Here is a 26817-nt window from a genome sequence, read left to right as displayed (position 1 = left end):
TTTCCATGTTGCATTTGGGTTATCTGCTTGAATTGCCTTATCCTTCCATGTTGAGAATAGATGTGTTTTTTTTTTTATCTTTGCATATCCTGGAGATCTGGTCTTTAACTATTGCTCAGTGAAAAATCTTTTATAAAATGAGTGAATGAATGAATATCACAACCTCAGAATTTTGTCTAGAAAAGAGTTTCCCCCCCCCAATGTATTCATTTATTGACTTCTTGCTATAGATATTCTAGTTGTATAATTTCGAGTGGGCTTTTTTAACCCTTCTACACCTGCAACATGGGAGCAGTACTATCATTTAAAAGAGTTGTAGTAAGGCATAAATATAACAATAAATGCTTACATGAAGTAAGAAAACACTGAAAACTTACTGCAGAAGCTCTTCTAACCCCACAAGAGTGGGAATTGGTCTGTTGGCTGAAAATAATAAATAAAGAGTGGAATCATTGAAAAATCATAACCTAAACATTTTTTAACTTAAAACAAATTAATGTGTATTTATTTACCAATATCTTGCTACAAGATTAAGGGCTTTTTTTTTTTTTTAAATATTGGTCCTCTTATTGGAGTTTGGTGTCATTTCCCATGTCCTCATCCAACAATTTCCAGTTTCTATTTCTTTTAAACGAACTAATAAATTAATCATACCTGTGAAACTGAGTAAATAATGTATTTAGATGTTGGTGCCTTTTCCTTGTAATCATTAACAATTGTTCCCCACCTAACCTGATGGCAATATTTCAATGCAACAAATGAATCAACTTTTTTTTCAAATAATTTAAAAGCATCTTCATAGAAATAACAATTTGTATATTAATAGTTTAACAGTGTGTAACTAACCTAGGTAATTATGACCACAACTACATCTGGCACAAGCAAGGTGACAAATACAATTTATCTCCAGTAAATAAACAGCTCCACTGGTCAGAGCAGTGCACCTAGGATGGTCAGTGCGCGTTAAGGATCAGTCATTGTGTTCACAGAGGAGTCAGAGACCAGTGGTTAATCTGAAGAGTCATTTATGAGAAGCATCGAGTATACCAGGTTGTTATCACCGTCTGTTCTCTCTTTGTAGACAGCCTAGGACAGAATGTATTAAATACCACAGTCAGGGGGAAGGTATAGTTCAAGTGGTAGAGTGCATGCTTAGCATGCACAAGGACCTGGGTTCAATCCCCAGGGCATCCCCTAAAAATAGATAAACCTAATTACCTACCCCCCCAAAAAAAAAAACAAAGAAAAAAACCCCACCGCAGTCAAAAGAAGAGAGGACAGTGGAGGTTTACCTTTTTGGATCAGTTTAACAGATTACGGATACTTCTGTGCCTCCTGAGCTTCGTACTGAATAACAAGAGAGGATGCAAAGGAGGGCAGATGGGAAGACAAAGGCAACACCAAAGGTTCCAGTAGACAAAGAAGAGAGCCCAAGAATGAAGGGACAGGATAAATAAGTTGCAGAAGGAAGCTTTGCCTCTTTAAGACTTTAAATTGTCGCTCTTGAGTTTTCGCTGCCCCCATCTGTTTCTCCCTTACTATTGCTAATAACAAAACTGCTACAAAATTCAAAAGCTCAGATGTATCTTCCAATTTCTTTCTTTAATGTTTTCACATTTATTCTGTAACACCACAGAGATGACTTTGGAGATTATCTAGCTGTATGTTTTTCAGTCAAAAGCTCTTAAGAGTGGAATTTTCTCTTCAGAATCAAATTCTAAAAGGAGTTGTAATATGTCAAAAAATTAACAAGGGACACATACTAATTATAGAGGAAGCAGGTTGTGCTGTTGCCACCCCCTCCTCCTGTCCCCTGAGGCCCCCTACAGAGGCCTGGAGCTCTGTGAAAGCCATCAGCTACCTTTCCTAAACTTGTTCCTGCCAAACAGCGAGTCTAAAAGCACTCATCATAAACACACACACACACACACACACACACATACACACAGAGTAAAGGCACTGACAACCAATACAAATTTTACTACAGATGTCTTAGGAATTTGACATAAAGCTATTATGTGGTACAACACACCATCACATGGCCTAAGACTCTCAATTTATCCAAAGGTCTGTGCTGTGTGGAAGTTGTCACATTAGCTCATGGTCTCTCTCTCTCTCCTTCATCCTTCACCCTCTTCTCTTCTCTGGCTACTCAGGGTCTCCACAGCCATGCCCATATTTCCCTGACATACACACAATGGCCTTTTCTTTTCTTAAGTAAAACAGAGTAAGTCAGCTGTCCACTAATACGAACACCTGGTTTTCAGCCACATGTGATCATCTTGCATCTGACCAAGCCCTTGGAGAGCCAGCCACTGTGTGGCCTTCAGCCACACTGATCATCCAATTTCTCAAACCCGAAGAGGACATCTCAGTGTCCTATTAGTCCAATATGCTTTCTACACACTTGTAGCTACCGTGAAATGAAATGCAGTTCCAAAGAAGAGAGATCCTTGCCCCCTGTGCACATCTGTGAGCTTATCACTTAATGTGAAATGCGAGATTTTCAGTCAGTCTCATTGGAGTCTTATGAACAACATATAATTCTTCCAATCACATCATCTGAACTATGATTCAGCTCTTCCTGTATTTGTGCTGTGATTCTAGCTAATCGTACCAGAATTCTAGAATGTGACTCTTTTGTTAGTAATACTTTCTCCAATCAGATGTCAGAATGGGACTTTATGGGATATTCTCACCCAGATATCACTCTCCCCTCTTCTCTCCTCTCCTCTCAATGATTTTCTTAAAAACATATATACCTATGATAAAGAGTGTAAGACTTTTACACAGGAAGCTATAAGACATCGTGGAAAAAAATTAATGAAAACTTTAAAATGGAAAAATGCTTTATATTCATGTTTGGAAGACAATATTATTAAGATGTCAATACTCTCCAAATAGATCTTCAGTGTCATCTTATCAGATCCCAACCTCTTCATTTGTAGAAATTGGCAAGCTGACCCTAAAATTCATTTGCACCTAAAATAGCCAAAACAATGGGAAAAAAGAACAAAACTGGAGGACTCACACTTCTTGATTTCAAAATTTATCACAAAGCTATGGTAAAAAATGTAGTGCAGGACTGGCTTAAGGATAGATACATAAAATGGAACGGAATTGAGAGCATAAAAAAATAACCTTCTATTAATGGTTAATTGGTTTCAGACAAGAGTGCCAAGACAAATGAAAGGAGAGAGAATGTATTTTTTAACACATAGCCTTCCCAAAGACTGTATATACATATACGAAAGAATGACGTTCTTTTTTATTTTGCAAATGTTAAGAATCTTCCTAGAGAAATGGTGAGGAGAATTTTGGGACTGCTGGTCTACCGTGAGTCTCCAGCAACAAGACTTTTCATTAAAAGATCCAAAGGCTGCCACCAGACTGGCCTGGAATGAGGGCAAAGGTGAAGGGAGGTGATGGAAGGGGGTGGAGAAAATGCCTGCCAGGCATGGATCAAAGAGTTTGAGACTTACAGATGATTATCCTTAATGAGCAACACTCCGATGTTCTCCAACCAAGCTGTGAAGGAGTTTCCATGACTGTCAGTAGAGAAAGGACCAAGCAGGCTAATTTGGTTGGAAGTCCTGATTCAGAGAGGGCCTTCTCTCCTTGTCACGCACCTGTGACAATGTTGCACACGAGAGCGATGATGCAGGTGACACAGGACGGAGGAAAGAACAGGACAGCTCAGCAGCCAGGATGGTGGTGGGCCAGCCCCGCATCGCTGGCCCAGGGGCTCAGGTACTCAGGAACATTGAGAGGGTATAGCTGCTCTAATTCTTCTTCAGAAGGAGTTTATTTGGGGAGTGGGGTGGAGTGTGGAGAGATTTGACCATTACCAGAGGACATGAAAGCCCATAGGAATGACCTGTAAGGACTATGGGGGTTTTAGGGTGATGTTTGCCAGTCAGGACTGATGAGGCAAGGGAAAGCAATTTGAATTGAGTGGCTGTGAGTCAACTGTTCATTAGACTTCATTAGGAAATCTAAATAAGGAAAAGAAAACGATGCTCCCTAAACTCCTTTTTTTTAAATTGAAGTATAGTTAGTTACAATGTGTCGATTTCTGGTGTACAGTGTAATGTCCCAGTCATGCATATACATACATATGTTTGTTTTCATATTCTTTTCATTAAAGGTTATTATAAGATATTGAATATTGTCCCCTTTGCTATATAGAAGAAATTTGTTTTTTAATCTAGTTTTTTATATAGTGGTTATCTAAACTCCTTTTAAAACACATTTCCCATTTAAGATCCCTTTGAGGAAGTCCAATTCCACTTGACTGAGAGAAAGGGATTAGCAGCATGTGTTGAGGGTCGGGAGGGACCAGCAGTGTGAGTATTTGGGGTCAGAGGTAAAAGCTGCAACCACAGCTCAGCATGAAGGAGGGAGCTGGCAGGGAGAGAGAAAGGCAGTGGTTCTCCATCATTCCTGCATCCAGAATTTCCAGTGGACCCCCCAGCCCCATCCTAGCAGACGAGGAGGCAGCAGGTCTAGTCTAAGACTGGGCAGCCTAAATCTTACAGGTACCACAGGCTAGCACGTTGTTCAGCTGGAGCTGAGAACCACTGGAAAAGAAAATTCTAGAGTCAGGGAGTCAGGAGCAACTGGGGAGGCTGAGCCCTTGACCTTGTGTCCGACCTCCTATCACCCACTGCAAGACAAACAGGCAGTTGTTTTTACATCTTTGAGGTCGCAGACATCTCAGGAGTTTGGGGGAAACTGCAGGTCTTCTCTTGCTTTAAAAGAATCTGGTGACTTCCACAAGCTTTACTTTCTTTTCTTTAGACAGATCCATCTCCTGAAACTCAGACCGTAGTTAAGCACGGGACCCAACTCTCATTTAAACACATGACTTTTATTCTGAGCTGGCAAGGTCAAGTTTTTCGCCATTAGTAGAGCAGGGATTCAAGGTAGAAACTAAACCGAGTTACAGAAATAAAGGATCACCTCTCTTGCACATCAAAGCATTCTCTGCGGCTAGAAAAAATAGTGCAGTGTCTATATGGACAGGAAAAAAGACAAGTTGCAGTAAAAGGGGCTGGGCATTCAGAGCTCAGCTGAGCTCATCAAGAATCTCGTTTTCCAGAAGCTGTCACAGAACCAAACTAATTTTAAGTAACATGCTAACTCAACTCATCTACCTGCAGCAGTTAGAAAGGTTTCTTCTATAAAACTGCCCCATTTTCTGAAACCAATTCTTTGGGAAAGCAATAAAACTTGGGTTTACTTTACTTCTCTCTAGTGAGTAGGGATCTAAATAAACAATCTCCTAAGCAGACTGTCCTTCACTTCTAATTTTGAAATTCTACAATGCAGCTACGTGAATTCATTTGGAATTTTCTCCTTTCCCTGCTCTTCTCCCTTGGTTGACATTTAGTTTTGTCTGAGGTTTGACATAAGTGATGATTTTATGATGTCATGTCATCAGGCAAGTAGCATGGCCCTTTAAAAATGTTTTTTCCCTCTCTGGCATCTTCTGGAATGTGCTGTTTTATCTAGACATCATACACATTACCTCTCCACAGTGACATCTGCTGAGGCATCCGAGGTATCCCCTGTCCCCCAACATCCCCATGCATTTGAAATCTGTTGACAATAGTCCCTCACCCCAGAGCATCAGTGTCATGTCCACGTAACTGTCAGAAATGCTGAGGAAAAAGTCAATCTTATGTCTGGGGCTTTGGGGCACAGAGAGGCTCTGGGACCACTCTCGCCTTTCTGCAGGGTCACCCTCTACTCTGTTCTCCAGTGTCCTGGTGGTTTAGAGGAACCTGTGGGTTGGCAACATGCCAATATGCAAGTGAGAAGTGAAGCATAGGCCCCCCACTACTCTTGCAGCCCCCCAGCCTATCTAAGGACCTTCTCCTTCTCTTTCTCCTTGGATTTATATCCCAGAGCAGGGAGGTGTCAAGATCCTGGGCTCTTCCCCATAAGTGCTCATCACACTTTCTCTTTTGCAAACCTCTCCCCACTTCTCCATTTCCCCAATTAAAACCTCTTTATTTAGTTGAGAGAGAGAAAATTGGATTGACTAAGGATGAGGAACAGAAGGGAGAACGTGTCTTACTTGACAATTGTTCCAAATCTTTTCTGTCTTGAAATAGAAAACCAGAAATGTAAAGTTTCTGTTTCCAAGTATCACAATTTTCACTTGGGGCAATGGAGACCTGCTGGAGGAAGGTCGTGGGGGTAACAGTTAGTGGGAGGGGAGACACATGGTTTAACATTTTATAATATCATTTGCCACGTTTGATACACTCTTGATGAAAGCAGAGGGTGGAGAAAACATGCACTAAATACCCGTGTGACAGGCACTGAACCACATACTTCAACCACAGAGCAACCCACAGAATTAAACACTGTTCCCCTCATTTTGCAGATTAGGAAAGTACAGGTAAGAGACACTGGCAGGGACAGAATTAGACCTCAGGTGCGACTCTGAGTCCATGCCCTCTTCACTAGAATTCAGAGATTTTTTAATTTTAAGCAATGGAACTCATTTATTTTCTAAACAAAACCCTACACAGAAAACTACACTCTATAAAACAGATTTTGTGCAGGAGGAGACCATTCTGATTCAGAGTACTCTCACCTCGTTTCCTTCAGCCTCTCGAGCACAGGTCCAGGGTGAGGATAAGATAGGGGGATTTTCTTTGCCTTATTTCCAACCCCGTCTTAATGTCCAAGGCTATACTTTTCTTCTGGGGACTTAGCAGTGACCTGAAACTTTGTTGAGGGGAAAGCCAGACCATCTCAGACATTGTCCCTGTTGGGCAGTTGGAGGGGAAATCGATGATGGCTGTGTTGAAGTGGAATCCTCACTGGCCCATGGGAAGGACATGTGGTGGAGCACTGAGTTACAGAGACGTGCCAGGTGCCCCAGGGTGGAGAGGTGGGGCTCGGGCTCACCTCTCAAGGAGACCCTAAGTACTGGCAGATGGCTTGCAGCTGTGGGCTCCACCACTTCCCACCCGATCCCCTCTGTTGCTCCCTGTGGCCTGGGAACCTGCCATTCCCCACTCCCCATCCTTCTCTCCATTCTCTTCTCCTCCAACACGAATTCTTTTCTAGCCTGAAGGATGGATGAGGAGGTATTTTAGGAGGCAGAGGAGTTGGCAATTCTTTTTTCTGTGACACTATTTATACCACGCTTTTCTTTAACTACCGCCAAGGTTCAGACTTTTCAAATTCAAAAGCCTGGAAGAGATTCATTTCTTCAGGGTTTTCAACTGACATCTTTCTTCCCTGAGTCAAGAGTTCAGAGTGCCTGACTCTTACATGAGGAGCAGCAGATGAGAAGAGCAACAATGGGAAGTAAAACCCACAGGCAGGGGTAGGGAAGGGCACTGATTGATATGTCCAAAGCCACAGCACGCTGACCCACAGCACACTGGCTCCGCCTCCTCCTCTTCCCTCTTCCATCCTTTGTGGCCCCTAAGGCCTTTATGAAGGATGCGCTGAAAACTTGGGCACAAAACACTGCCCAGAATGACCTGAAATATTACTCAAAATAGGATTTTTCCTTTGAGTGAGACATGGTAAAATGATCAGTGTAGGTAAAATTCAGATTTCCATAATAAACTGGAAAAACTAAGAGTGCTTCAAGTGAAAAAACAAGTACAAGATGTGCACTGGTACAAAGTCTAAAGTTCCCTGCCTCTGCACCTTCACTATTCTACATTCAGCAGAAAGAAATCCCCTCTTTTCTGCTTCCAGCAGTAGAAGAAAGTTTAACTAAAAAAATCACATGACAGAGTTAGGGAACAGTCTATGCCACCTGTAAAGAGAAGAAAAGTTGCTTTGGAAAAGGCACAGGCGGTGCTGAGAAAGAAAAAAATGATGAGAAGTCCCACCCCATCCCCCAGGAGTAAGACCAACCTCCATCCAGTCACAGAGGATGGAATAAGAATGGACAGGCTTCCCGATCGGCTCCTGAGTAGGGAAAGTAGAGACCAGCACAAGTGCTCCACGTTTGACTTGCACACTTGGACCTGTCTCCCCTCACCTACCAAGAGTGAGGTTAGAGAACTGCAGCATCTCAAAACACAGTAACTCAAATCAAGGGTCTCAGACACAGCTGCCTGGTCTCTCATAGTCCAAGGTCCCCATGATGACAGGTCAACCACTTCAGCATGGTGTCCCCCTCTGAGTCAGTGTATGGGGAATTAAAATTCTGAGTCATTGACCCTTTGGAGAGTTGAATAAAAGGGAGAAAGACCTTTTACCTCTATATATTGCTTAAAGTTTCAAGAGATTCAGGGAGTGTGCAGATTTGGAACCCTGGCTTTAGAGTTTTGATTCTCTTTAAAGACTCTTGGGATCAGAGATCAGAGATCAGAGATCAGAGAAAATGGCCCTAGTATAAATATTAAAATCCCCCAAGTGCAAGCTCCACCCTTCTCAGATCTAGGTCCACTCACCTGATACATCATTTCACAACGCTGAATCCCAAGATCAAAAGCCTACTTTCCCCTCCCACTGGTGGAGGTAGCTACCACTGCCTCTGTTCCCCATCATGCACACTTTTGCAAAACTACTGAGTGTAAAGCTCTGGCAGAGACTAGTTGTTCTCTTCGACATTCATTCTCCTCTTTTTTTCTTTTACAAATAGAACCTCCAGTTTTGGCTGGGGACAAAGTTACCCCTTTTCAGACTACATTTCCCTTTCTCCCTTGCAGCTAAAGAAGCCATGGTGACTACTTTATGGCCTGTAGGAGAAGAGAAGTGATATACACAACTTGAAGATCATATCCTTTAAAAAGGCAACTGGTTTATCTTCACTTTCTTTTATCTACTTCCCAAGAGCTGGAGTGGGATCATGATGCTGATAAGCTAACCTCAAATACATAGACACAAGCACCGTCCTCAGAAATGAAAGAGTAGCCTGGGTTCCTAACTAATGAACTCGTGGAGCTCCCTACCCGCCATGAATCAACAATAAGAGAAAGTAGTAAGTTTCCATCTTTCTTAGATCCACTATATTTCTGGGCCTCCTTATTTTAGCAGCATAGCCCAAATAATACCTACAAAAAACAATGAAAACGTCCTATATTCAATTCCACAGTCTCCTGAGACTGACAAGTAAGAGCATTAAGGCTTACACATGGGTAGGCAGAAAAAGGCAGTACTTTCTGGGAAAGTTTCTGGAAGTAAGAATTGTATCTTAAAAGCTTGACCCAGGGTCCTGTAGTCTGGGAAGAGACAGAGCACTTGCTCCTTTTTAGGATCACGTGCTGCCTCTCTGTAGCAATTCTATGAACAGTATCACTCGGGGTTGCCTTCCATGTTGACTTTGCATATTCCACTTGGGTCATTATAGGAGACCAGTGCTGTTTTTGGAGGTGCTGGAATCCAAGAGAGCAGGAGAAGCAGGCGATGGAGAATTGAGGGATCTTGCTAATTTTTCCAGTTGTCCGGGTTTGAATGCAGCTGTGGCCATCAGCACTGCAGTCCTTCAGAAAGTGTACTGTGGGAAGGTATGAGCTCCCCGCAAGGCAAAGAAATGTGTGCAAGGCCATGGGCCACAGCCCAGGATGTCACTTAATCCAGATTGTTCTCAAAAACACAGTGGGGTGCTGTGCCTGACACTAGAGCAGGAGCCAGCCATGGACTGCCTACCAGGAAGGGCCTAAGAGAGAGACCTTGAGCTGTAGACAAACTCACATCCTATACCAGCTGCCCACAGAAACTCCAGGGTCTAAAGATAAGGCATGCCACTTTCCCCAAGGATCAACACTCTTGACGTTTTTATCGACATTTGGGCACGTCCTGACATCATAATACTCTCTTTCGGGCAGAAATGTCTTCAGCAAAGAGGGAAGAGTTGGCACACGAAGATTCCATTTTTGTTGAGTTGACTCCAACGACAGAGACTAAAATCTTATAAAGACAAAACAGCTATGACATGTCGAACTCTGCCCAGAAAGAACACAAGTGACAGCAAGGCATGGGGCTGAAGATGTGGGGTAAGGAGGAAAGGGAAATGAAAGAAGAGCCACAAGAAGGAAAATATTGTTCTCCTGGAAATGAAACTTCACAATGCTGGGACTCCCCCTGAGAAGCCGGGGGACTGACTCAGCACACACTGATAAAATGCTAAAGACAATTGACTTAGGACTAGAGCAAAGTTAGATTTCCCCACAGCCATCTTCCCCTATATGACACCCTTGGGTGTTTTTTATTATTTCTCTTTTCTTCTAGCCCTGGGGGGGGTCCCCAGTCACTCCGCTGTGCTGGCCTGGATTTCTCTTTTCCCGCGGAAGGCAGAGGCCAATGATTACTTTCTACCTTATGGATAAAATCTAACCATTAACAAAAGAAGGTAAGTGACAGTGGGAGGGTTGGGCATTTAATACAGATTTCATAGAATGTATTTTGGAACGTGTTGAGTATTTTTCCAACATCAGGTTTTCTCAGTACATTCCTATAGCAACATACACTGCTTATTATTACATAGTGTTATTGTTTCACTTTATTGTCCTCTAATATTCAGTCTCAAGGTGAGCAAATTTTAAATATTCCTTATTTAAGATGAATTATTAAATGCTTAGGGGCTATTTTATAAGCATCAACTAAAAACTGACTGAGAGAAATCCTTTTACTCTCAAAACAGTTTCCCAAGGATGCTGAAAGAGGTAATGCCTTGGCATCTGTCTCACTAACTCTATAATTTCTGTCAAGGATGGAGATAAAATTTCTCCTTCGAAAAGAAGAGACCAGATAGTACAGATTAGTAATAAGTTAAGATGCTCAGCCTGAATTTGCCCAGGAAAATCTTTGTCCTGATTGACTGAGAGAAGGAGAAAACATGGGACTTCTGGGGGCCGGGGGAACTTTTGCCAAGTGAAAAAACAACAATCAAAAAGGACACACACTCTTCCGACTCTAACATTCCAGAATCTCAAATCTTGCTAAAAGGTCAGTTCTCTGAGCACTTTAGGACTCTAACCAGTTATACACAAAGGGCACGTAACTTATTATGTTATGAAAAAAAAAAGAAAAATTTCTTTGTGTTCTTTGTTAGTTAAACAAAGGGTCTGAATGATCCAAAATAAATAAATAAATAAAGGAAGAAAGGAAAGACATGATCAACTGATCCTGGGAGTCTTACAAGGTTACTCTGTTTTGCTTGTATATGAGGCACAAATATAATATGATGATGCTATGATTCATCACATCACAGAAACTCGTGAAACTAAAGGAAGACAACGTATGAAAGAAGGAAGAGAGAGGCTGCAGCGATGGAGAGCAGTGAGGAGAGACGAGGAGGAGATGTAAGTTCCAACCATGCTGCCCCATCACAGGACTGCTTTGCTCACAGTCCAATCAATGCTCAGATCTTGCCTCTGCAGTTGGAGACTCAGGTGCCCTGAGCATCTTCTGCAAAGGCTATTCTTCTCTCTTCACTTCTCCCCAAGACAATAATGACAAGGCAATATAGTCAATGTCTCCATCTGGGGGGTAGGTAGAGCAAGGAAGTTCTTCCTCAACTTTTCTAAGTTAACAAAGAATGAGCAAGATCTTGGTAAAGAAAGTAGAGAAGGTACCACTGTTTCCCCAGAATCTCTAGAAGGAATGGGGAGGTTTCTCATTTCTTTGAGCTCCCCACACTTGATCTAGGTTTCTCTCTGAGGTCCTTCAGCATCTCCTGCCCCACCCAAAGAGAGTAAGTACACCCGTGGAAATCCCCTGAGCAAACTAGCACATGCTGTACAAAAATATTGTGTCTTGGCTTTGTTCTTTTACATCTTCACAACTAAAGGAAAGAGATACAATCAAAATGATAGTCCACTTAAATGATAAACAAGAGAATTTAAAGAGACATGACCCAGTTACTCACCCATGGGGTGACAATCCGTGAGCAGTTCACCAGGTCTGTATTGGTGGATAGTTGTAATTTGTGAGTTCTCTTTGAACACTTATTTAGTTCGTGGAAATCTGTAATTATAGCTTTCTCGAAAGGGTATTCAGCTCAACACACAAAACATAACAATTTTTGTGAATCCGGGCTTATGATTTCCTAACTGAGCACTCAAAACAAAATCAGAAAATGAGAATACAAATTGTTGTCTGATGCACAAAATTGTCACTCTTTATTTGGTTTGGAAGATGTTCGAAAATGCCAAAAGAAGGCCTAAGCCAATTAGGTGGATTGGAAGAGGTGGATTATTTCCCGTTCATTTTGGTTCTTGCTCTGAAATGTTCCTTTAGCTTGTGGTCCTGGGGGTGACATTATGAACAAAGCACCCCATCTCTGCCACCCGAGTTGCGGCAACACGGAAGAGGGGCTTCCAGAGACCCATATAAATGCCCCACCTCCGCTTTTCTTGTCTTATGAGATTGTCACAGTAACTGTTAATGATGAGACGAGCTAACTCGTGTAGCTTTCAAAGACTGTTTTGCACTTCAGGGGTCGTTGTTATCTCGGCTAATAGAGCCATTTTTATAGGTCCAGGTAGACAGTGAATCAAACATTCATAACTCGCTGTCCTCTCAGCATCTCTGTAGTCATCACCTTATAATCAGTCCTGTGGCTTTTTCTAAAAGAGCCATGGTGAATCAAGAGAGGGGTGGTTCACAGCCTGCATCTAGGTTAGGTTGTTGGTGGGAACACTTAGAAGTACAACCCTGCAGAGCTTTGTCCGTCTGTTAATGACAGGACTGCTCTCAACCTGTGCCTTTGAACACCAATGATGACTTAAAGGGGAAAATCGAACAATTACAAAGTCATTCAGGCTTAAAAAAATCACTACCATAACTGTGAGGCCACGTTGGGGACAACTTTGATGGGCAGGCTAGGGAGAGTCTGAAATACTTCTGTCATTGTCTCAGGCTTCGGCCCAGGTCATGTAGGTACAGCTGTGGTTTTTATGTATCGTATGTTCCTGCAAAGCTGGACGGCAATCAGATTTTCACAAATATAATCCTATTTTAATGCACAGAGACTTTTTTAATCCATTAAACAAAAGTTTGACAGACTTTTTCCAGCAAACTGCCAGACAGTGAAGATTTTACACTTTTTGTGGCCTATAATTTCCATCTCAGCTACTCAGCTGTGCTGTTGTAACACAAAAGCAGCTGTGTTTCAATGAAACTTTATTTACAAAAACAGAGGGAGGGCCAAATACGGCCCCTAGGCCGCAGTTTGCCAACTCCCAAATTAAACAAATAATTCTTGAATGCCCACCATGATGGGTAAGGCATAAGTAACTTCCCGGGATACACAGAGAACAAGACAGAAAAATCACTCTCCTAGTGGAACTCTCTAGCATGTATGTTCAGACATGGGAGGTGAACAGTTTAAAGTCCACCTGCAATAAATTCTTTCATTAAGTACACAATCTTTCCTTAAAGCAAAACACACCCCAGATAAGCAAATGATAAGCTTTGTGAGTTCAGGTTTTTGTCTCAAGATTCTTTGAAAGCGGGCCTGAGATAGTTTGAGCCTAGATTTGAGTCCACTGCCTTAGCCTGAAATTAGCACGGTAAACTTCGGGGCTGCCAGAATTACCAAAGAGGTATCATCATTTCAAAGGCTCCATTCCTTCATTTCCTCCACTTCTGCTTACAGCAGCGAGACTTTTACTCACGCTTCCTGTTTCTGACAGTCGTCTTCTTTTCTGCTGTTTACACTTCCCTCAATACTTCCCCCCTGTGGTTAAATAAGCCCTAAAACCATAGATTTAAGTCGCTCCCGCTCTCTCTCATTCATTCCTACGCACAGGCTCACTCGCCAGCTCTCTCCCCCCTCTCTCTCTCTCTCTCTCTCTCTCTCTCAGAATGACAATTCTAGGTACAGCTCTTGGTCTGGTTTTCTATTTACTTCAAGTCGTTTCTGGAGAAAGTGGCTATGCAGAGAATGGTGAGTCATTTCTAACTTTTCTTTAGGATTTCAGATGATCTCTAGCATCTGTCTCAGGTTGCTCAGATAACACACAGACCTGAGCGGGGCACTGGGTTGGGGAGAAGGCTGAGGACTTCAGCACGGATTCAGTCAGTTCGTGCACTCTAACCACCAGGACAGGAGGCCTGGGGGCAACACGGAGGATGTTAGAAAGGCTTAGCATTTTCAAGGGATGCACCTGCCTCTACAAATTTGGATTTTTTTTTTAATTGAAGTACGTTCAGTTACAGCGTGTCAAATGGGGATGTTAAATGTTGGTTGATGCCTTTGCTCTTACAAAGAGAGCACCCATATAGATACAACGGTTGGGCTTGTCAGAGAATCTCCAGGGTAATTTTTACCTTGTCAAGGAATCCAGCTAGTTTTGTTTTTGTTTAGCTTTTGAGGAGGTTCCAAAAGCATAACTTTCAAGATAATATCCAGAAACAACAGCTTTGTCTGCACTTCCAGGTGTTAAATCCTCGGCACCTCAACAAGTGTCTAGAACATAGTAGACATTTAATAAATATCTGAAAACTTCTTCAAATAGAGTCATGTGATAATCTTAGTGAATAAGTGAATAGGGAAAGACCTGAGTGAGTTGTCTCACTGCAATATTTTTAACTGTCTCCATATTAACAAATTTACCACCACATAATAATTCTCTTTGGGCTCCTTAAATACCTAGTCCCTAGAAGCAGATGCCTTCTACTTTGTAAATACAGTGTAACTACAGCCAGACCGTACACAAAGGTGGAGCTGTGGCAGAGGAGCCACCTGGAAACTTGGATCACCAATTTGTTCCTGAAAACTGGACGCTTTCCCTTTAAGACTGAAAAAGTATTTGCCTATTGAAGGTATCAGACACAGCCTAATGACTCAGCTCAGATATCTTAAGTCATCTAATTACTGAGGATGGAAATCCCTAGAATATTTTCACTAAGGAAATTGTCGGAGGGTTGGCATTTCTCACAGTGTGACCATGTATGAATCATTTTGTGGGGGATGATGATTATTTCATGGTAAATGTCTTGTGTTTGTACAGACAGGTGTTTGGCAGGGAACATATGAATCTTATTCTTTGGAGTATAATATAACCCTTCTATTTCCTGGTCGTCATATTATTTTTAAAAGAAATTAAGAATTCTAATTGAAAGGTGAGTTTTCACTTCAAAGTTTTAAATTTCAAGGTTTGTTTGTTTGTTTGTTTGTTTAGGAGATCTGTAACCACCCATCCACACAATTACATCAAAATACTTCCCAGTTTGGGGTGTCAGGAATTCAAACTAATCAAAAGCTATTTGTTGAATAAGTTAGTTCTCTGATAACCTTCAAGTGTTATCAAGAGAAGAAAGGGATAATTTTTTAAAAAATCCAAACCATTTATACTTTGAATCTACTAATTCCTTTCAATAAGACTTCTAAACCACACCACTTTGTCTATAATAACACATATTTCAAAAAATCTAATTTTTGAGTGTTTAAAAAAATAGGATAATTCACTAGTTTAAAGTGCTATGTAATTTCGAAGCCATAGTAATAGTAACACCTTTGACATAGAACTCTTTTTCAAAGGAGCCCCAAAGCTTTCATGTATATTCTCGGAATTAGAATTCTTATTTTACCTTTTCATTACTTATTTCTCAAAAAAAAAAAGGTGATAACAGTTATAGCTAATCCTTACTGAGTGCTTACTGTGTCCTAAGTGTTGGTATACATTTATTCAGTGACTTCTTACAACAACATGAATTTAAAGAGCAGAGCACAAGCGTAGAGAGGCTGAATCACCTGACGGAGGACCACAGCTCCAGAGTAGAAGGGCCAGGATTTAAACCCACAGCTGGTCCACCTCGGATACCAGGGGTCTTCACCACTGTGTGTATTACTCTTAACTAAGGATTTTTCAGCTTAGACCAAGTATAACATCTTTACAAAACGCCATGCTATTTTGCAAGTTGTGGGGAACTTTTTCTTGTTTACAAAGCAACTTGGCTCGGTAACACTTGCCAGAGAGCCAGTGAGCTCTTTCTCAAAGCATAGCCATTTTAATTGTAGGGCCAGGGCTGTATGTAATGTGTGAGAACCCACAGCAAGTTCACTCGGCCCGACTAGATGGCCAAGAGTAGCAAGAGGGCTTTGTCCTGTTGCTGCCCAGCATCTGCTGGGCTCTGCTCTCTCTGCCTCATGTTGTGTGTTTAAGAATTTTGGAGACAAAGTTGATGCACAGATGTCTGAATCCAAATAGTAATGTGGGTTCTGTTGTATGGGGTTGGTGGAAGGTCCAAAGAAGAGAAAACATTAAGACAGCTTTGGGGAGGAGGGCATATAGCTCAGTGCTAGAGTCGGTGCTTGGCATGAATGAGATCCTGGGTTCAATCCCCAGTACCTCCATTAAAAAATAATAATAAATGAATGAATAAATCTAATTATAACTACCCCCCAAAAAAGCAAACAAAAGGCAGCATGAGGACTGCCATGTAAGGGCAGGCTAAAACCACCAAAACATTCCACTGGAAAAGGGGCCAGCAATTAGGGGACAAGATCTAACTCCGTAAGATTAGGATTAGGAATGAACACGTGTTGAAATGGGAGCCCTAGTGTGGGCTGCCCCTCATTATTTAAAACTGCCATTAAAAGGGGAGCCCTACCTTCCTGAAATTACATAAGGAGTCTGCTGGTGGCAGAACTGTGAGCCCGACGGATTTAAGATCTAGTCAGAAAGAGCAGCACCCACAGCTCTTTATCTAGATGTGGCTTTTCGAGATTTGTCACTTCGGCTGAACAGACCTTTCTCTCAACTGGTTGGACCACTCACGACCAGCTTTACTAACTTTCCCTCAGAACTCCTGGGCTGCTCAAGTAAAGAGGGTACTATTTGTAATCCCATGGCCTTCGGGACACTCAACTGGGGTCTGATTGTTAGTGTATCCTGTATCCTATTAAAGGCCCTAGAAGCATCTGTTTTCTGGTATCGATGGGCCAAAGAAATTCCTAGTACCAGCGGATCTGGAAGCACACACAGGCTCACACTCAACCACTCTGAAAATGGCTTTTGTTACTCTGGATTTTCTCAGATTCTAGTTGGAGTATGTTTGCTGACAGATTTTTCTCTGTTAAATATTGTGAAATATATAGAGACAATGCCTGTTTAATCTTAGGGCCCGCAACCCAGCTTAAGAGATCAAATACTATCTCTGACAGATTGTACTTTCCAAAAGTGGTTGCAAAAAATTCTGGTTCCTTTCATACTTCCAGACTTTGCTAATATCTGTGAAATACAGCGTCTGTGGAAGGAGGCTCTGGAAGCCCGGAAACAGTTCTGTAAAATTCATGGGAAAGTCCGCCAGATCTGAGTCCTGTCAGGTCTAATTTGTGCTAATCATGTTTGCCTCAGTTAGTAGGGTAAGGCAAGTTGCCTTATATAAATATCCACACAGTGGAGATAATCAATTGTTCTTTTAGTTGGGATGCCTATGTAGACAAGGGAAAGCTACCGCTTAAAGAAGTGAATTTCTGACTGCAAGACAGCATTCATCTTCCTTCGTTCATAAAAAAAAAAATCTTGGAAAGAGATAAATGAAGATTAGTAAAAAAGCCAAAGGCTAGATTAGGTAGCATATGAATAATAAAGTATCTCTTATTTGAAATGTACAAACGAACAGAGGAAATTCCCATTTATATAAAAGAAAGCATGTCTTTAGTGTTTCATTCTAGATCTCTAATGCACTAACCCAAAGGCAGAAATATTTAGACATCTTTCCAGGTTATTTGTTAACTGGAATGACTTTTTTCTATTAGAAAAAAATCTGGGCTCATTAGATTTTGTTTCGATTTTGTTATTTTGTTTGTTTGGGGTTGTTTTTTTGTTTGTTTTTTGGTTTTTTTTGAAGCCCTATTTCTTGTCTTTGCCCTAGGGCTTTCCGTCTTTTGATACACAATAGTCACTCCTTCCTGTCGGTCACAAAAAGCTGCCATTTCACCAATGTCACTTTGGATTTGAAAAGGATGCACTTATTGGCTTCATTAACAGCCATGGGTTTGTTCCTTCCTAGGAGACTTCGACGACGCAGAACTGGATGACTACTCATTCTCATGCTACAGTCAGCTGGAAGTGAACGGATCCCAGCACTTGCTGACCTGTGCATTCGATGACCCGGACGTCAACAGCACCAATCTGGAATTTGAGATATGGTGAGGAATGGTGCCTTCAATGGGTGCTTAGCAATCCTCTGTCTTTCTTTCATAGGCTGCGTGGCAACAGCTGCAGAAGAGGGAGTGTGGGGGCTAATTATCAAGTATTAAAATCACATGAGTTCCAAAAACTTCCTGGAACTTCTTGTCCTTCACCAAAATACTCGAGCAAAGAAACTCTCACAGGCTCATCTTTCAGGTCCTTCTGCTCCAGCCAAATGATGGTATAGATGTTGGAGACCCCACATCCCTCCTGGCTTCATGGCAGAATTTAAATTCTGGTTTTCTAGGACGTTCCTCCCCCAAAGTCTCTTTGCCCTACGTGAGATAATCCAGGGTCTTCATACTGCACTTCGGAGGGCGGGTGCCTCGTTTCCAATCCCAATACCAGCTCTTACTTTTTAACTGAGAGTAAGTTGTATAACATATCTACACCTTAATTTTTTCACTTGTTACATGAGATCTACTACCTCATAGGGAGGTTGTGATGATTTAATAATTTAATACTTTAATAATTTAAAGAGACACATTCAGTAATGAGTCATGGAAAAAAGGCATTAAGTCAAAATTCTATGAATCGAGACCTGACTTCCACCCTCTTGACACAGTTTGATTTCAAGTGGTTCTCTCAGTATCAGTTTTCCCAAAATCCACAGGAATAGATTGGCTCTCAGTTTCATGAGGCCTCAGAGAAAAGGCAAAAAAAAAAAAAAAAAAACAGAGAGAAAGAGAAAGTCCTCTGTCTGGTTTGAAAGTTTGGTGAAGAGCTCAGAATGCTTTCTCTCCTCCCTCTTTCACAAATCATCTCTTGTTGCCGAGGGTTACTATCTCTGATGCCTTGAAAAAAAATACTCCCCCATGACATTCTGACTTGTAGCTATTTCCAAGCTCATATCAGATGACCTAGTTTTAGTTTCCTAGTAAGGAAAGTGAGTTAAGATCCACCTGTAGTAAAAGAGGGCTTCTTAACTTCCATAGACACTCAGCCGATCTCCCACGATATACAGTCTAGACAAGACTTGCCTCCCATGGCTTACGTTAATTTATAGGAGTTTCCTGCATTGGGTCAGGCAGTGCCTCCTGCTGCTGTCATTGGATAAGCATGATCTTGGACTTGAACTCCACAGTGTGTTCTCAGTCTGCCTCTGTCAGTTCACTTCTATAACATGCTTTCGAGGAATAAAAATGTGTCAAGAGAAGAGGAACCTACGATGTTCTAGTGTCTGCGCAGCAACTGGAAACTGTTCCACCAAAAGGGCCGAACAGCTCATTCAAACTATGCGTTCATTTTCGTGGGCAAAACGCCCTTTAACCCAGAGGCCTGCTTTGGGCTTTCCAGGCAGCTGGGTGGTGAATTTGCAACGGCTTGTCTTGGGGAGGCCGAGGCTGACCTGTCCACTTTCCCTCACAACAGTATTTGACCACTTCCTTGGCCACTTGAACAAACTTGCTCACTTCCTTTAACAAGTTTCTTGATTTCTCCTGTCATTATTTGTAATCTACCCATAGCCTCCGTTTGGGTTTTTCAGTTGAATTCAGATATTTCCGTTGGAAAGGGATTAAGACATGATTGTAGAGTGAAGCAGTCAAGTATGAACTCCTTAGTAGGTCAAGGTGCTTCTAGAGAGCGGCCACTTTCGCAGAGGTATCCACACCTTGAAGGGGAGATTCGTGCAACTCCTGGGTTCCAAGCAGCAACGTACTTCAGGTTAAAGCCACTTAAACCGAGTGTTGTATCTGCTGGTTCGGTTTGGCTTCTTTTCCACAAGGAAACTAGCTTTGTTAGAGCTTTGCTTTTCCCTCTGTGAATATAAATTTACAAAGAAAAAGACTGGAAGTCACTGAAAACGGTGCATTCTGCTGCAGTCACTACACAGGTGGGATTGTTGGTAGAAATCAGGTGTTGCTTCCCAGAGGGCTCATCAGGGGCAGTTTCCTAGGTGAATTTACCACCTGCCTGATCTGGCTGCCCGTCTCTCAGGCTTAGAAGCCAATTACTTGGTGTTCAACATGCAGATCCATCTCTCGGGGATGGACTTGGATTAGCCAAAATCACGAAGTTGGATTACCAGCCTACCAACTGATGACTTCACATAAACAAGTGCAGCTGTCACAGCGTCCCAAATATTCACCCTGGGCTCAGGACCTCCAGGACTTGGTGTCTAGGGAGAGGAAGGTCAGAGAGGGCCAGGTAGGTTTCATACCAACATAATTCCGCTCTTACTGGAGGACCTAGAAATTTTTCATTCACCAAAACTCTAATCAGCTCTCAGGTACCTGGAGAGACAAAGCAGAGGTGCTGGAAACAGGCATGGAGTTTTAAATCCTGATAGCGACATTAGCTCTGTGAAGTGGGGAGTCATTTAAGTTCTCTGAGTATAACAACCGCCTTGCATTGGGATGGAAGCCTTGGCGGCGGGCTTGCGGTCAATGCCTGTAAATGATACTTAATTCTCTCAGGGTCATCAGATTTTCATGAAAAAATGTGATCCAAAGGTTGTTTAGTAAATATAGAAGCCAAACAAAGGAAATTTGTTTGTTGATTTTTAAAACTATAGTATAGAGTTATTTGGCTCAGATCCCAATGGTTGATTTTTTAAAAAAATTAGTTGCCCATATTTAAAAATCTAGATATCTCTTTAAAAGCCAGATTTGGTGATACTGGGCACAGACAGCAAAAATTAGCTGAACAGAACTCTGGTTGCTTCTATAGATGGGGAATTAAATCTCAGTCCTGAAATTGGGCCCAATTTTCTTATTGATGTTACCCGCATGAACACAATAGTCACGCAACTTTGGGAGCCTGCTTTTTAAGTGTTTTTGTATAATTTTCATTTCAGTCAGCTCTCAGAAGGTAATGGTATTTCGTTTATTTCCATGTGCTGGAGGGCACGGCAGTCACCCCCCTGTACCGCCTACAGATACCACTTCAAATGTGTCATTTTTTTGTTTGTTTTCATCAATTACCAAGAACATCATGGACTGCACCCTGCCAAACCTACCTCATGTCTTGACTAATTCGCAATCTGTCAGGTATTTTTAATTTAGTCCTTTCTGCAGTAAACCATATGAACTTTTATTACTTTTGAGATAGATTCTGTCTTTCAGGGCCAAATGAGGAACAAAATCTATAGTTTTTGTTTTCAGTGTTTCCAAGTCAGTATCTGTTTGCACTGACAAGAGGAATGTATTTACCACATGAGATTACAGGAGATTTAGGAAAGTGGAGTTGGGGTGAAGTCAGGTGCTATGTTGCCCAGCAGTCTCTCTCTATTTTCAGAACAAGGGGATTTATGTGAGTGGCTTACAGTTGTCCCCTGGGAAAGTCTAAAGGCCCAAATTTCTTAGCCTATAATTCTACTTGGATATTTCTCTTTTTCTCCCCAGAATACTATAGAATAGCTCTATTCAAGAGAAAGACAATGCAAGCCATACCTGCAATTTTAAATTTTCTAGTAGCCACACTTTAAAGGGGAAAAAGAAGTAGGTGAAATTAATTTTAATAATATATCTCATTTAACCTAATATCTAAAACATTACATTTCAAGATATATCAACAAAAATATTCTTGGGGTATTTTACATTTTTTTTGCATCCTAACCCTTCAAAATCTGGTGTGGGTCTCATACTGAGAGCACATCTCAATTTGGACTAGCTGTATTTCAAATGTTCAGTATCCACATGCGGCGTAGTGGTTATTGTGCTGGGCAGTGTAGTCCTAGAACATTCCTAAACTTAGCAATATACAGCTAGCAACCAAGTAAATTGTTTTAATTTAATTAAATGAATTGAAATGAATTGGGTTGAACTGAGTTGAACCACTCATGAGGGGACGCGAAGTTTCCTCCAGTCACCTGAAGCCGGGGTCAGTGGCACAAAGCAACGCTGTCCGTTCCAGGCCACAGTTTCTCCCAGTCTCCTGACGTGGCTTCCCCTCCACACAGGGCAGCTCCAGAGCTCAGAGCCCTTAAAAGGATGTCCAGGCTCACAAGAGAGATCACCATATGGTGATCCTCTTTTGTTCATTACTCATTAATACCATTCCCTGAAAAGCGAGAATGAACCAAGAATGCCATTTTAGATCCTTCTTAAACTTCTGACAGTATCAGGACTTTGCTACATGTTAAGGAGCTGCAACTGAATATTCTACACATGCTTTACTTATAAATGTAGTCTTAATGCAGTGACTGAACTCAAAGCCATTGCCATGTAATTTCTCCACATCATTTATTTACCTAAAGTTCAGAAATGGGATCCTGACCCAGTTCTCCTCTTCTGTCCTTACTCACCAGGTCATGACAGTGCTGCCATCTTCAGAACTTTCCATCTGACACTCTTCCCAAGTTTGTTCCCTGGCATTCATCTAGCTTACCTTAAAATTTTACTTTTTATCTCCACTCTTCTCCAAATGGGAAATCCACGTAGCCCAACAAGGGACGTACTCTAGAAACTCCAGCACACACACACACACACACACACTCACACACACACACACAAACACACACACACACACATACACACACACTCAAAGCCAAAACAACTGCATACGCTAAAGGAGAGCAGTTAACAGCAACAACAAAAAGCTATATTTGGGGGGAGGGGGGACAATTTTTAAGAAATGTCCCACAAACAATAAATATATTAAGTTAGTTAATAAACTTAAAATTTCTTCACAGTCTCTATTTTTTTTCATGATGGCAGGAGCTTATCCAGCCACTCAAAGACCCTTCTTTTTCAAAGTTGCTGTTAACATTCTTACACAAATAAATTGGTTAATATAAATTTTCATTTCTCTGTGGTGAAATCCTCAGGGTGGAATTCTTGTATCATAGCATAGTTGTGTTTTTAACTTTGTCAGAAGCTGCCCAGCAGTTTCCCAAAGTGGTTATACCACTCTATTTTTCCACCAGCAATGTATGAAGGCTACACGTCGTTTCCAACACTTGGCTTTGAAATAGTATCTCATGATTTTTATTTACATTTCTCAAATAGCAAATCATGTTGACCATCTTTTCATGTACTTGTTGGCCATCTGGATGTCTTCTTTTGGCGAGTACCTGTTCAAGTCTTTTGTCATATTCTATCGAGTTATTTCTCCTTTTATTATTGATGGGTATGAATCCTTTATATGCTCTGGATACAGCTCCTATGTCAGATGTGTGTACTATTTCTGCCAGCCTGTCGCTTGCCATTTCATTTTATTAATGGTATATTTTAATAAGCAGGAGGTTTTCATTTTGATGTAGCCCAATACGTTTTGTTTTCCTTTTTTATGTTTAATGCTATTTGTGTCATTACTTTCTTCGTCTACTCCTAATGTTAGGAAGATATTTTCTGATATTTTCTTCTAAATAGTTCATAGTTTTAGCCTTTATATTTAGGTCTATACTCCATATACAATTAATTTTGCATGGGATTGAGGTTTATATTTTCCATACATTTGCTCAGTTGTTCCAGGACAATTTGCTGAAAAGATTATCTATTTCCCAATGAATTGATTGGATGCTCATATTTAGAATCAATTAACCTTACATGTATGAGTCTATTTCTGAACACTCTCTATTTTCTATCAGTTGGTATTTCTATCCTGATGTCACTGCTACACTGTGCAGATTATCATAGCTTTATAGTAAGCTTGAAATCAAGTGCTCCGCGTCCTCCATATTGGTCCCACTTTTTCAGTGTTGTCTAGGCTATTCTGAGTTCTTTGTGTTTCCACATAAATTTTAAAATCAGCCTGTCAATTTTTTTAAAAACTCCTGTTGAGATTTCAATTAATACATCAATTTGGGGGAAATTTCCATCTTTTCACTACTAAATTTGCTAATCCGTAAATGTAGCTCTCCATTTACTTAGATCTTCTTTAATAGTTCTCAGGAATTTTTTTAAATTAATTAATTTATTTATTTAAGGGGGGAGGTAATTGGGTTTACATATTTATTTTTACAGGAGGTACTGGGGATTGAACCCAGGACCTTGTGTGTGCTAAGCATTGCACTCTACCACTTGAGCTATACCCTCCCCTCCAGGAATGTTTTGTAATTTCCATCTTTTAATAATTTTATTTCTAAGAATTTTCTATTTTTATTGCTATCATAAATGGAGATATTATTTTTAAAATTCATTTTCCAATTTTTGGACACTGATCTATGGAATGCAACTGACTTTTGCATACTGACCTTGATGAATTCATTTGTTCCTGTAATTGTGTTGGACAATCTTAATAGTTTTCCATGTGAACAAACATGTTGTCTACAAGCAAAGAAAGTCTTATTTTCTTCCTTTCCAAACTGATGCCTTATATTGTTTCTCTCGCTTGGCTTTTTCATTGTGTCTTTGCACTGGCTAGAACCTCCAGTTCACTGTTGAATAAAAGTGGTGAAATGCATATTCCTGCCTTGTCCTTATCTTAGGGCAAAAGTGTTTACAATTTCACCATTAAGTATGATACTAAATATAGACTTTTTTGCAAATGTCTTTCATCAGGTTGAGAAAGTGTCTGCTAAGAGTTTTTATCATAAATGGTTGTTGAATTTTTACATATGCTTTTTCTGAATCACTTGAGATGATCAGATTATTTATGTCTTTTATTCTGTTCATGTGGTAAATTACATTGATTGATCTTTGATTGTTGAACTTACCTTGATTTCCTGCAATGCATCTTACTTTGTCATTATGTGTGAATATCATCATGTTATATTTTCTTGAGGAATTTTGCATATATATCTTGAGAAACATTAACTTACAAATTTCTTTTCTGTAATATTTTTGCCATCTTTTGGTAGCAGGTTTGAGTTAACTTCATAAAATAAGTTGAGAAGCATTTGTTTCTCCTCTATTTTCTGACAGAATGTGTGTAAGTTTGGCACTATTTCATATATATTTCACAGAATTCACCAGCATATAACCATTTGGGTATAAAGTTTTCTTTGTAGGAAAGCTTATTAATAATAAATTTAATTTATTTGAATGAAATCAGAACTATTGAAAATTTGGGGGGTAATATCCCTTTTTAGTGATTGCAAGATTCAACCATTTATTAGCATTTATTTAGAGTTAATGGTGTGCTGTTTCATGTAAAATATAAGAAACTTGCAACAATATGATTGTACTTATCACATCCTATCTTTGTACTCCTGTCATATATTTTGCATCTATATACATCATAAAGGCCATAATAATGTTACAATATTTGCTTTAAATAATCAGTTATCTCTAAAGAATCTGAGAAGAAAATATGTATTGTCTTTTATATTTACCAAAGTATAGCTTTTCTGGTAAACCAAATTGCTTACTGTAGATCTGAAATTCCATCTAGTATCATTTCCCTTTGGTCAAAAGAATTTTCTAAAACAAATACCTCAGTTTTTACATAGCTGAAAATGTCTTTATTTTGCCTTCATTATTGAAGAATATTTTGTACTATAAGAATTTAAAGTGGACTTTTTTTTTTTTCCATTTCAGAGTTTTAAAGATACCATTCCCAGTGTCTTCTAGTTCACGTAGTTCCTGATAAGAAGTGATATTTTTCTCTGGATGCTTTCAACATTTCTTACTCACCTTTGTTTTTCAGCCGTCTGACTATGGCGTGCCTAGGTGTGGTTTCCTTTGGATTTATCCTGCTTGGATTTGCTGAGTTTTTTAAACCTAAAAGTTGACTTTTTGGGGGTGGGGAGCCACATTTGGGACATTTGGGGACATTATTTCTTTAAATATTTTTAACCAAATTCTTTCTCTCTTTTTGTTCTAATTGCATGTTTATTTATCCCCTTAACATTGTCGCACGAGTCACCAAGACTTTCTGTTTTTCAGACTGAATAATTTCTATTGATCTGTCCTCAAGTTCACCAACCCTTTCTTCTGCCATCTTCTATCTGCTATTAGGTCCATCCTGTAAGTTCAATATATTTTTAAAATTTTTAGATTTGTACTTCTCAGCTACAGTATTTTCATTTTGTTCTCTTTTGTAGTTTCCATTTCTTCATTAAGATTATACATCCCATTCAATAATTGTGACCATATTTTTTGTTTAGCCCTTGAACATATTTACAAAACCTGCTGAAAAGCCCTTTTCTGTTAGTTCCAACCTCTGGGTCATCTTAGGGTCAATTTCCATTGACCACTTTTTGTCTTGACTATGCGTCACATTTTCCTTTTTCAGATCTTTTGTGGTAGCTTTTAATGTAGGAAGGACACTATTGATAATAGATTTTTTTTTTCTGATGCTGATAACACACTCTAGCAAGTTTTTTTTTTTTTAGCTCTGTTATTCAATTAACTACAGTGGATTAATCTCCAAATTCTTTTTTCTTTTGAGGCAGCACCTACAATCTCTGCTTAGCTCTTTCTAAAGCCTTCTAGCTATTTCTAGCCCATTGTTTCTTTGGCATTCCCTCTATATTTGCACAATTAAGGGGACAGACAATAATTTAGGCAGAGTTTATAGGCAGACTAAGTGTCTTCTATCTCTAAAGCTTCCTCATTTCTAGGCTATTCCCTCTTAAAAATACCCAGCCTCTCAGGGCATCTAAAACTCTGTCCTCTAACTTCTCAAGACAATAAAACTGTGGCTTTCTGTTAGATTCTAGATGCTTATTGCAATGTGACCTGAGAAGTGTTGTCAGATAAAACAAAACAAAACAAACAACAACATAGAAACAAGGATCAAATCCACCCTTTTTAAAAAGTATTTAATTCCCTTTAGTTTCTGCCTGCTTTTGGTTACTCTC

At 40.3% G+C, this 26817-nt stretch overlaps 1 protein-coding gene and 1 long non-coding RNA gene across 4 annotated transcripts in view; one reads left to right on the top strand and one right to left on the bottom strand.

Annotated features, from left to right (window-relative positions):
• Positions 1-1008: 1008 nt before the first annotated feature.
• Positions 1009-2593, bottom strand: LOC140689859 (uncharacterized). Of its 2 annotated transcripts, none has more exons than XR_012065009.1 (3): positions 2408-2593; positions 1293-1347; positions 1009-1086 (listed from the first exon to the last, which is right to left on the bottom strand). It is a non-coding gene; the product is annotated as an uncharacterized lncRNA (long non-coding RNA). The 2 variants fall into 2 exon arrangements; XR_012065014.1 differs by having other exon boundaries at positions 2418-2593.
• An 8622-nt stretch (positions 2594-11215) lies between these two features.
• The window catches only part of IL7R (interleukin 7 receptor), a 29527-nt gene continuing 13925 nt past the window's right edge, over positions 11216-26817 (top strand). The window contains exons 1-2 of one of the 2 annotated variants that reach the window (XM_031676703.2): positions 11216-11288; positions 17950-18088. Coding sequence is in view for 1 of the 2 variants with exons in the window: in XM_006199663.4 (XP_006199725.1) it covers positions 13795-13876; positions 17950-18088 (221 nt within the window). In the remaining variant the exon portion in view is untranslated. Of the gene's footprint in view, positions 11289-13726; positions 13877-17949; positions 18089-26817 lie in introns of those variants that run through there. The other variant, XM_006199663.4, reaches the window with a different exon arrangement.

Source organism: Vicugna pacos, chromosome 3 (genome assembly GCF_048564905.1).
Source record: "Vicugna pacos chromosome 3, VicPac4, whole genome shotgun sequence".
Classification (NCBI taxonomy): domain Eukaryota; kingdom Metazoa; phylum Chordata; class Mammalia; order Artiodactyla; family Camelidae; genus Vicugna; species Vicugna pacos.
This window is presented reverse-complemented; position numbering and strand designations above follow the sequence as displayed.